Source organism: Podarcis vaucheri (assembly GCF_965113315.1).
Source record: "Podarcis vaucheri genome assembly, chromosome: 7".
NCBI lineage: Eukaryota > Metazoa > Chordata > Lepidosauria > Squamata > Lacertidae > Podarcis > Podarcis vaucheri.
The window spans coordinates 73734077-73746355 of record NC_138765.1 but is presented as its reverse complement, the minus strand read 5'-3'; the positions used below and the strand labels follow the sequence as shown (position 1 = coordinate 73746355).

Genomic DNA, 12279 nt, shown 5'->3' with positions numbered 1-12279 from the left:
GGTTGTTTCTGGCTAATGTTGCTTGCTTGGTTTTCTCTCTACAGCTACCACCAGAAATATTTGGTGGCCAAGTGCCCTTTACTTTACAGGCACAGTGCAAGGATACTCTTCTGCCTAGCCTGCTGCCCTTACTAAGCCTCTGAACAGGCTGCTACCTGGCTTCTCATCTACCATCTTCAAAATGTGCTTAATTAGTTAAAAGTTAACGACATTAACTTTGTTAACCATTTTGCACTCAGAACATTACTTTAGATAATATGTGGAAATTCTACCTGTGGCACTGCACCCTATAGAATACCTAGGGCAATGACCCCAAAACAGGCATTTTCTGCTATTGCCCCTATATAGTGCAATGTCCTTCCTTATAAATGCTTTTAAATAAATACTGCAAGTCAGGGGCAGTAGGCAAAGGCACTCTCTTGTTTACAAGATATGTGGCTACAATCCTAAGTCCACTGATCTGGGAGTAAGCCTCATTGACTTCAAGTAGACAGGATTAGGACTGCGCAGTAGAATAGGAAGCTCAAAGTCATTTCAGAGACACCCAGTGCTGTTTATGTTTGCTTATGAGAACCCGGTCTTGGCTTATAAACCTTGGATATGGAAGCCCTAGGAATTTCCAAATCAAAGTCCACCTTGCAGTTTCTTTGAACTCTTTCCCATACTGCTTGGCTTACTTATTGGTGTTGCAGGGACTGGGAAGTTAAAAGGCTCCCATAACCTTCCTTACAATTGGATCAAATAGGAAAAATAATGTTACAGCTAGCACCCACCAAACAAACAGCAATTCAGGAATGGAGGGAATCACGATTCTTAACAGAGGAGCCTAAATTGTCATGGAATGATGAATGAATCACCTTGCAAAGACACTGAAATAAAGATGCTTTGAAACAAAAACCCCTCAGGACCATTCAAGTGCAGAACTGATGAAAACAAGTTTTTCGCCCTTGCATCATCCTGACCTCTGTGACTTTGCTCCTGAAATTAACAACTTTTTTTTTGAGGGGGGAGCAGTGATTTGCACAAAATATGGAAGAGATGAGAGAGCTTGAGAGTGAGAAATTATACCTGGTGGTGCTGCAGTGACTTTCTGATGATTATGGCTTGCTCTAGAACCCTTCCATCCTTCATCTTCCCCTTCAGACCTGCAGATGATGATGGAGAAAAAGTGAGGTGATAGTGTCTCAGCTGTGCTGCCAATAGCCAACTGCTTATCAACTATGCTGTATACTGTGGCACACAGACTTGCCATATGTCCGGAAAATTCCAGACATGCCAGGAAATCAGACGCCTAAAACGGTATGGGGGGGTGTTGAAGTTTAAGAGATGTCAGGAATTTTCAGGACATATGGCAACCTGTTTTCTCCCCCCCCCCTGTTTTTCTGCACCCAGGTGGCAGTGCAGTAGCGGAGTTAGCTGGGGGTGGGGAGGGCAGTCTGCACTGGGCCCCACTTTTTGGGGGGATGGTGCAGCATATTACAGTGGTACCTCAGGTTACATATGCTTCAGGTTACAGACTCCGCTAACCCAGAAATAGTACCTCGGGTTAAGAACTTTGCTTCAGGATGTGAACAGAAATTGTGCTTCGGCGGCAGCGGGAGGCCCCATTAGCTTAAGTGGTCCCTCAGGTTAAGAACAGTTTCAGGTTAAGAACGGACCTCCGGAACGAATTAAGTACTTAACCCGAAGTACCACTGTATTTACTTATTTTGCAATATATGCCGCCCATCATGCTTCCATCTCTAGGTATGCAGAGGCCTCTGCTTGTTTGCAGGGCCACGTCCCCAGGTCTGCGACATGTCCGCCGCATGTGTCTGGAGTGCAGGTCAGTGGGGAACAGATGGTGAACAGCGAAAGCATGAAGCGCTTGTGCCTTCCTCACAATCCCACCTGTCCAGTCCCAGCATTTGAAGTAATGGCGCTAGCTAGGACTCGGCTGCCACAGAGCTCGGCAGCTGCCATTTGAGGCCTGTCCAGCAGCAGAACCTGTGGTGCAGGATCATGAGCAGTAGCAGGTGAGTGGCCGCCTGGCTGTTCCTGGCCTGTAGCTGCTGGTGGCTACCGGGCATCCCACCCATGCAGTGGTAGAGCTTTATGCTCCAGCACTGGGGGGGGGGGAGGGCAGAGAGCAGGCAGTGGCGGAGCTGGCACACATCCTGGGGGCATGGCACGCCGCCCGTAGGGACGTGGCATGTGTCCTGGGGGCATGGCGCACCGCCCACAGGGGCATGGCGTGCATCCTGGGGGCGTGGTGTGCTGCCCGTAGGGGCGTGGTGCCCAGTGTGGGCGGGGGGGCAGCCGAGATGGCACCCCGCCGGGATTGAGCTGCCGGGGGCGGTGCGCTCCCCCCGCACGCCTCTTCCTCTGCCAGTGCACCCACGCATTCTTCCTCTCTGCTTGCACACAGGCCGGGGTCGGGGACGAGACAGCCTGGCAGTCAGCCTGATGATCAGCTGATTGTTGGGATTGCACAGCTCAGAGAGTGCTATGCAGAAGGGTTTGCAGGTGTTGTCAATCAGCTGATTGGCAGTGCCCTGCAAACCCTTTTATGAGTTTTAAGTAATTAATCTCATAATGTGAAGGAAGAGTGGAAGAGACAGAATGGTTCACCTGACTGATTAACTGGTGTACAGTGTGATACTATACATGCAAGAACATAAAAACAGCCTGCTGGATCAGGCCAAAGGGACCCCATCTAGTCCAGCATCCCATTCTCACATTTGCAGTCAGATGCCTTTATGGGAAGCCCACAAGCAGGACCTGAGTGCAACAGCACTCTCTCATCTCGTGGTTGCTAGCAACTAGTGTTCAGAAGCATACTGCTTCTGATGGCACAAGTAGAACATAGCTGTTATGGTTTGTAGTCAGTCTGATAACCTTATCCTCCATGAATTTGTGTACTCCTCTTTTAAAGCCACCCAGGTTTAACTATGTGCAGTGTAAAGAAGATATTTTGTCTGTCCCAAATCTTCTGAAATTCAACCTCATTGGATGTCCCAGATTTCCAGTGCTATGAGAAAGGGAGAAAAACTTTTCTCAATCCATTTTCTCCATGGGGCTTACTCCCAGGCTAGTGTTTACAGAATAGCAGACTTAGGCTGCAATCCTACAATCACTTACCAGGGAGTAAGTCCCATTCAACCCAATGGGGCTTACATCTGAATAAACTGTACTATAAGCATTGGTAGCCTACTTAGTAGGAATAATTTATTCTGCTTTTCCTTACATAAAGAGACACACACTCCTGCTTGATTTTTAAAAAGGGGGTGAAGGTAAAGGGGCAAGAAATAGGCTTTGCTTATCTCCCAGAGGACAAGTAAAAGATTCAGAAATCACAGCTTGGAGGGGAAAGAAGATAAATAATTTAGCACTAAGAATAACTGAAGCCTGATAGTTTGCCAGCATTAGAAGAAATAAAAGTTTACAAGAATCTGACAATTTTTTTTTTTATAGAGCCTCTGGAGGGCTGAACAAATAAATAGAGAACAAGAAAAGAGTTCAAAAGTAATGTGCATAAGTAGATTTTGAAGGGAAGGATTAAAATGTGAAAACAATAGCATGCATGAATTCCCTGAGCTAAAAATCAAGCTGCCCTGCATTCTTCAATATTATTTATATCTGTCTATCATACTGGTATCCTACCTTTTCTCCAAAGTACTCAGGATGGACTAGATGGGATGATCTGTTTAAAAAGCAAAGCAAAGCAAAGCAAAGCAAAGCAAAGCAAAGCAAAGCAAAGCAAAGCAAAGCAAAGCAAAGCAAAGAAACCAACAACCCCTCAAAGCAGCTATATGAGGTTTGGCTGATGGAGACATAGTGGCTGGCAGGGGTGGCCTGTCCCATCACTGCCTCCACCCCTGGCCAAAGCTTTGCTTACTGAACCCTGGTGGCAGCAACAGGGACAGGCAAGCAGGGCATCGTGGGGGCACCACCCCATAGAACTCCATCGCCCTAATTTAGTCATGGACTTGCTTGTTAACTTCAGGGGGTCCACTCTGAGAAGGATTAACTGGATGCAAACCTTCGTCTCTTTGCTCCCAAGTCCAACACTATATATGTACATACACACAAACTATATACCACCTTTCGGCCCTAAGGACCCACACCCCCGCCCAAAAAGTGGCTTACAACAATTACTATATCTTCACTATTAAAATCAGAGCATTAAAACAAGATTAAACAAATAAAACAAATCCAGAAACAGGATTAATAAAAGATTGGTAAGTACAGTGGTACCTTGGGTTACAGACACTTCAGGTTACAGATACTTCAGGTTACAGACTCCGCCAACCCAGAAATAGTACCTCGGGTTAAGAACTTTGCTTCAAGATGAGAACAGAAATCGTGCTCCGGCAGCGTGGCAGCAGTGGGAGGCCCCATTAGTTAAATTGGTACCTCGGGTTAAGAACAGTTTCAGGTTAAGAATTGACCTCCAGAATGAATTAAGTTCTTAACCTGAGGTACCACTGTAAAATAAAAACTTGGTGGAATGAAAATGTCTTGACAACCCACCAAAAGACATCCAAGTCTGGCCCAGGCAGGTGGGGTTTCATGGGCTGTGAAGTTTTTCATAAATCTCCTGCCTCCTACTCCCCTCCAAGTTGTGGCTTAGTTCTACATTATTAGTAATTTGGGAGGCAAAGTTATTGTGGAGGGACTTCATTCATACAGTTGTGCAGGTGTTAGTGACTGTGAATACAACAGGATGGGATTTCATTATTGTCTCTATAAAGTCCTTGATGGTCCTACTCAATTTGCTCCAGCAAATGGTTGAACTGTCCACGATTTGGGAGGTTAAAAGAGAGCTAGAGACAGTAAGTTGCCTAAGGCCATGTGGTGAATTCATACAGAGAAGAGATTTTAACCAGAGACTGGCCAGTTACACTAGCTCTGCACCAGATAGAACAGCTGGAAGTCCTGCTGATGTATAATTTTACAGAGATAGGAGAAGACTGATTCTACACTCATGGGAAAATACATACAGTTTGTGTTCTAGACTACAACTTAAGCAACCATGATGTCTGGAGCTGATGGGCGCTGTAGTCCTCAACATCTGGAGGGCACCAGGATGGGGAAGGCTGATGTACATAGAACAAATTACACCAACACATCCAAAGTAGTGAAAAAACTCTTTTTCTAACCAGCTGGAACCTCTCCAGGGAGGAATCTCTCCAGTGTCACGAACTGCCTGGAAAAGCCGTGCTGGTTTCCAATGAAAAAATACCTTGTTCCATGTTGATCCAAAAGTCTGTTTGTTTTGCCATTCATTCTGTCTATATTGAATCCTTCAACTTTGGTACAGAGTTAATTTCAAACATAATCTATGTTCATTTTGAGGTCCATCATAAATGGAATCTCCCAGTTACAATGGATTGGATAAGAAGTAATGGAGACAGTTCCTGCTCTGTTAGCAGAGCAGACAATCCTGGGCTAGATAAGACTAACTATAAAGGCAGCTTCATATTATCTATTCACATGTTAAAGGAGCCAAGATACCCCAGAGTAGTCATGAGTAGCCAATGTTTATGGAGAATAGGATGGAGAACCAGTGGCCCTAGACTCCAATTCCCATCAGTCTCAGCTGGCATGGCCAAAGGTCAGAAATGATGGGAACTGTAATCCAGCAACATCTAGAGGGCCACTGGTTCTCCATCCTTGATGCAGAATGCATAGTAAGACAGATCACCATCTCAATGTTACAGGTAGGAAAGCTAAGGCTAAGAAAATGGTGGCTTGCTTAAGTCTGCCTACTTAGGTTCATTGCAGAAGTGGAATTTGAAGCAGCAACTTTCTGCTTCACACTCTCAAGCCATTAATCCACAGCAGCATGCAAAGCAATTGCAATTCCATGAGTCACTAAGTTCCGCAAGAAAAGTCATTGAAAACAAGAGAAAACAACAGAAAAAAGGCAACAGGATGAACAAAATTTAGGGAAGTATATATTTTTATTTATTGCTGCTGTTACAGGATAAGGCAATGACTCATCAAGTCCTTTCTTTGTCAGTGAAGTTTGTAAGTGAAAGTGAATACTCATTTGTAAGTTCTCAACATATTTACATCTGCCGCATTTTCAAATAGCCAAGGCAAAATGTATTTTTCTCCAAACCGTTATTCAACTCTGGACTTCTTATGTCAAACATTGGCTTAGTTCAGCACAGTGAGGGAGAAAAAAAGACTGGTGAGCAGCAAAGCAGCTGCAAGCCCCTCTCAGGATTCCAGAAGTTTGCATGGTCCTGGTTAACATAGTTTGGCTTTCCATGATTTGTGAACCAAGCCAATATGTTCATATCTATTTCATACTACTTTAAGACAGATATGAGAAAGTCATGGTCCTCCGGGTGTTATTAGACTACAACTCCCAAGTGAGAGCTGGACCATAAAGAAGGCTTATTGCTGAAGAATTGATGCTTTTGAATGATGGTGCTGGAGGAGACTTTTGAGAGTCCCATGGACTGCAAGAAGATCAAACCTATCCATTCTTAAGGAAATCCGTCCTGAGTGCTCACTGGAAGGACAGATCGTGAAGCTGAGGCTCCAATACTTTGGCCACCTCATGAGAAGAGAAGACTCCCTGGGAAAGACCCTGATGTTGGGAAAGATGGAGGGCACAAGGAGAAGGGGACGACAGGACGAGATGGTTGGACAGTGTTGTTGAAGTACCAGCATGAGTTTGACCAAACTGTGGGAGGCAGTGGAAGACAGGAGTGCCTGGCGTGCTCTGGTCCATGGGGTCATGAAGAGTTGGACACAACTAAACGACTAAACAACAACAACCCATCATCCATACCCACAGACCATGCTGGCTGGGACTAGTGTAAGTCGTAGCCAAACAACATCTTGAGGACCACAAATTCACTATCCCTAGTTTAGGAACTGCTGGGGAGGTCTCACTTCAATATTTATGAGTATTCCCTAGACTGCAGGCCTGTGTTTACCTTAGGATTTATTAAGGGTGCCAGATTTGAGGTGCAAATTGCCCAAACTACAACTGTTCCACAAATCTATGTGTTTGGTACTTTGATTTGATCCCTCATTCAGCTCTCTATGATGGCTGTGAGTGCCCTAACAGATTATCCAAAACTGGCACTGACAATGCAAAAAGATTTTTAGGTTTCTGAAGGGCAGTTACCGTACTTGCCTGATGCCTGAGGTAGTGGAAAAGGCTAATGACTTCCGGGTTAGCGCCATCGGCTAATGGCGGATTCCCTCCAAGCTCCGGAGGGAATCGGCTCCGCAGGAGTTGGGTCTAGCCACTGCGGCGACGCGGGGACCCTTAAAAATCACAGGCGGTGCAGCCTGTGAACCTGGTGACTCGGCGGGCACCATTTGCACCCCCGACCCGCGAAGGAGCCTTTTTAAAGGCTTCGGAACGGGGGACGGGTGAGTGGCGCGGTGCTGAGAGTCGACTGCTTCTCCTGCAGAGTGAAGCCGCATGCCATGGTCGGAGAGCGCTGACTTCTTCTTGTGAACAATTGGATTTTAAAGCAGCAACCCGTGAGTAGTACGGAAATTGGATTTGTAAAGAATTTTTTTTTTTTTAATTAGGCACGATCGGGGAAGGCGCAAACAGGAAGTCCGTCTCCCCGTCTTATATATAATCTAAAGCAAGGACCAGCTAACTAAGGTCGAGAAGATTCTTTCTTTTTTATTGGGTAAAGACATTAATTTCATGATTTGGCAGTTTAAGTAATCTTACTGGAGGATAAGAGCTAATTTTGGGAGCTGAAGTGCCACCCCCCCGGACCCAGGAGTGATCGGCGAGAGAGCCTGTTGAAGAGATATTGAAGAGTTTGACAGCTGTCAAATTAGCTGTCAAGACGGGAAAAGAGAACTTTGTTTTCTACTGTCTCCGCTGGTTATATTCGTTACAATTTGGCTATATTTTGTTGAAAACAAGGAAAAACTGATACAAACTAACTTGATTTTTGGATTTGAACTGGAAGGAATACTAAGTAACCAAAATCCCTCTAGAGGGGGTTTTGGGACATTACAAGAATGGCTGAAGGAGGGAAAATTCAAGCTAAATTGGACAGAGTGTTTTTTCTCTTGGGAAAGTTACAAGGCCAAATTGATGTTTTGGCTACCAACGTTGCAACTCTGGACTTAACAGTAAACAAATTCATTGAATTTGATAAGGACTTGATCCAGGAAGTTCATACAGCTGGACAAGAGGAGAAATTTGAGAACTTTGAGAGTGTGGAGAAAGAGATACATGTTGTTTCTGAGGAAAAGGAAGGAGGAGATGTAATGTTGCAGATGACAAAGGAGAGCCAGAGGCCTGACATGATGGTTACAAAGGAAAATAAGAACTTGATGATGAAAATCTGGTCTGAGCTCGAGATTGAAGAATGGAGAGATCTCCTTATGTGGAGATCTGAAGACCCAAGGATTACAAATTTGATTAAGGTGAAAGTTGGAGCTTTGGCGACATTTGGACTTGAAAGGAATAAGAAACAAGATTTGGGCTCCACTTTTAAGTATGGAGGTCTGGCTGGAAGAAACATTGTCCCTATCGTGTCAGAGCGTCTCCGAGATCTGGTGTTTAATACTAAGGACTATCAAAAAAACCGGCAGAGAGGAACTGAGAGAGAATTGAGAGCCTCGGACGTGAGATCTCCAGGCTGATAGCAGATTAAGACAGATGGACATTTGTTGGGGATTGAAACCGGGAAAGGGGACGGGGTGGGGTTTGGGGATCCAAAGGGTGCATAATTATAATCCATCTTTTTTCTTTTTTATTCTGTTTTGTTACTAGTATGAAAAGTGGGAAATTCGTGGAAGGGAATTTGGGTCGACTTTAGAAAAAGGATTTAAGATTTAAGAATGAGCATTGATGTATAAATTTTGATGTTGTAAAAATGGTTTTTTTAAATTGAACTAAATATAAAAAGGTTAAAAATTGGGGATAAGAACTTGTTGAATTAACAATTTGAATTGGAATATAAGAAGGGGAGGTGTGGGGAAGTCAGAGAAATATGTTATAGAAAAAGAAGGGTTCTAAACTGTATATGTTTTCTTTTTTTGTTTTTGGATTTTTTTTAAATGGAAAATTCTTAATAAATATCTATTAAAAAAAAGAGAAAAGGCTAAAAATATGAGTAGGTAGGTAGGTAGGCAGGTAAGTAAGTAAGTAATTGGAGACTTTTTTTAAAAAAATAATATTTATTGCTTTTAAAAGTTACAAAAAAAGTAGAAGAGAGAAAAAAGAAAAAAGAAAAAAGAAAGAGAAAAACAATACAGTATATAAACAATACAAACCCACCCTAAACCCATTGAACTAAACACATAAACAAAGCAAGACAAAAACAATTTAAAAACATCCCTCCTTTTCCATACTCTGTCCTTCATTCCCTTGTTTCCTCGACTTCCTCACACCTCCCTTTTTGTATCCCGCTTCTAGTACTTGTTTCAGCAAATCCTTTCCATCTTTCTCTATTTTCTGTCATATTATGAATAACATATTCTTTAACCTTATTTCCCATTAAAGGTAGATTACTTATATACACCCAACTTCTTATAGCATTTCTGCTAAATCTATAAAATATCATTCCACCATTTTTCTGACAGTCATTACTTTAACAAAATTTCTAAATAAACACTTTAAATTTTCCAATAATCTTCCACTATCTCCTTTCCCTGGCTTCGGATTCTGCCAGTCCTTTCCGTCAGTTCCATATAATCCATCAACCTGGTGTCCTTATATCCAAGGCTCTTAAATCTCTTCCAAGTCCCTTCTGCAGGTCTTCTTCATATTCTTTAATGCTCAGGAGCAAATCTCGGGAAAACTCCAGCATAGCAATACTTTTGTTCCTTCTGGACAGTTCAGCCAAATTTCCAAGGTTAAAAATAAAGTCCATAGAGTGTTTCAGAACGTATTTCAGGATTCCTCCAATTCTAGCGACCCCCAAAACTTCAAACTCCTCCAAGCCCAGGTCCATGTCCCAAAAGTCAGTCAATCCCTGGATAGAGGGTTCTTTCCAACTTTCCTTCTTCAATCCAAGCCGGGATCCTAGCCTCAAAATTTTACTTTTGCTAGATTCAGTCATGAAAGACCTCAATTTATAATCCTCAATTTGCTTCTGAGAAATTAAGGATCCCGCTTGTACTACTTTTGGTTTCACATCATCAGCTTTCTCATTTTTCTCCACCATTTTCACATCATCAGCTTTCTCCTTTTCCTCCACCATTTGTCCAACCAAGATATGTTCCTGTACCAAATCCTGAGTTGTTTCTGTATTGACACTCACTTTTTGATTAAAATTTATCACTTTCTGTTCCAAGTTGTCAATTTTACAGATCGTATCATCTGTCTTTTTATGGAGCTGTTCCAGCGAGTAGTTTATCTTGTATAATACAGTCACAATGGCTTCTCCTATCAACATTTTGAGTGGTCCAAGATCAGACTCTAATTTTCAGAATCTTATCTTGCAGCTGCAGATCTCCCTGTTGCACTCCTGTAACAGTTTCACATGCTCCCTCTAGAGGGAAACAGTCTCCGTTTGTATCAATTCTTTCAAACACAACTCAAGCAAGTAATAATAGTTTCAATTTTTGGTTACTTTTTCCTCCATTTTTAAACGCAGAAGAGGACAATGGAAACAATGCCTTTCTTATTTTAGCTAACTGTCAAATCTGTTCTGTCAATAAACATTCCCCGAACGTCATCTGACAGCCCTTTTCCAGGTTCAGAGCAGTGGCAATTTGATTTTCACTCTCTTCTGCAGGCACACTAGATCCAAAACTTCCCCCCTCTTCTCCTGCTTCTAAGAGGGGTTATATACTTTTGTCCGGTGGGAATTTAATCCTTTATCAAAAACTTTCAAAGACTTTAGCTTGTAACGTCTTTGCTTCAATCTATTTACAAAAACGGGAGGCGGACTTCCTGATTAGAGCCTTCCCACTTCGGCACCAAATAAAAGTGTTTCAAGATCCAATTATCCATTCTACTCACGGGTAGTCATTTAAAATCCAATTGTCCACAGGAAAAAGTCAGCGCTCTCCGGCAACTCCGTGAAAAAAGCGGTCGATTCAAAGCATCGCACCACTCACCCCACGTCGCTCCGGATCCCCAAAACAGGGTTTCCCTGCGAGTAGGGGAGGCGCAAAGGGTGCCAGCTGAATCCCAGGTTCACAGGCTTCTCCCGCCTGTGATTTCTATGGGTCTCCGCCTTCGCCGTGGCGGTCAGACCCTGCTTTTCACGGAGCAAGTTCCTCCCGATCAGAGGAGCTCCGCCATTGTCGGAGGCGTCAACCCGGAAGTGTAATTGGAGACTTTTATTCCTGAGGGTGTTGCACAGATATCCATTCAATATGGCTTAGATTTAGTGAAGTCTACCACAAAACACTGAGTTGACAATCAATGCTCTTGGTTGTTCCTTCCAGCATTATTATTCAGTGAACTTTGCCCCACCAACATCAGTCTGCCCTAGACCATCCCCGAGCTATCACTGGCATACTGTTGGTATCACTGACTTCCACCCTACCAGCCGCCACTGACTTTTGTACCTCCTTATAGCTAAGCCACCCAGAAATCAACTTAGTTTACTACTAGGGCTGGGTACATTCCTAGCTGCTGAATATATTCTGCCTTCTTCAGTGTAATGCTGCATTTTTAGTTCCTCCAGATTAATTTTCCTCTAGAAGAGCTTAACCATCCATTAGCATAGATTGCATTTGCAAAGGAGTGGTCCCTTCAAGGCACGGAAGATGGAAGCAAGAATATTAGTTGCCTAAATCATATTTAAACTCTGGATTAATGTAGGACTTTATGACATTACACCTCTCTCTCTCTCTCTCTCTCTCTCTCTCCCTCCCTCTCTTAAACTGCTGGGGGGAGGGGGAGCTTTCAAGAAATGAAACTGCTTTCATTTCATACATTTGGCCAACACCTTACCATATATATATTCCTTTTCCCATTAGTGAAATCATTGTGGACCCAAGGGTGTTAGATAAGAATGTAGTGATTAGGAGAATGCCAAATGTGTTGGAAGTTGTGGGTTCAATTTTTTATTTTCTTTCTTTCTTTTTATTTTATTGCATTTATATCCCACCTTTTTCTCCAAGGAGTTCACAGTGGTGTATATGTTCTCCCCCTCCTCATTTAATCCATGAGGCAAGGGCTGGTGATCTATAGAGTAAGGGAAACCAGGGGAGGAATCAAATGAGTTGACAGATGTTCTGCCCCCGTGGATCCCTTTAGTCAGACACCTCTTACTCTGGAGCTGCTTCTGGCACCTACTCCTGACAGTAAAGAGTTTTCTCTTTCTGGGGAGGCGATTG

At 43.4% G+C, this 12279-nt stretch overlaps 1 protein-coding gene across 6 annotated transcripts in view; it reads right to left on the bottom strand.

The window, feature by feature from the left end:
• MORN1 (MORN repeat containing 1) overlaps nucleotides 1-12279 on the bottom strand; it is a 133380-nt gene that overhangs the window by 29523 nt on the left and 91578 nt on the right. For all 6 annotated transcript variants that reach the window (XM_082230124.1, XM_082230123.1, XM_082230125.1 and 3 more), the window contains one exon: nucleotides 1069-1145. In XM_082230124.1, coding sequence (XP_082086250.1) covers nucleotides 1069-1145 — 77 coding nt within the window. Of the gene's footprint in view, nucleotides 1-1068; nucleotides 1146-12279 lie in introns of those variants that run through there.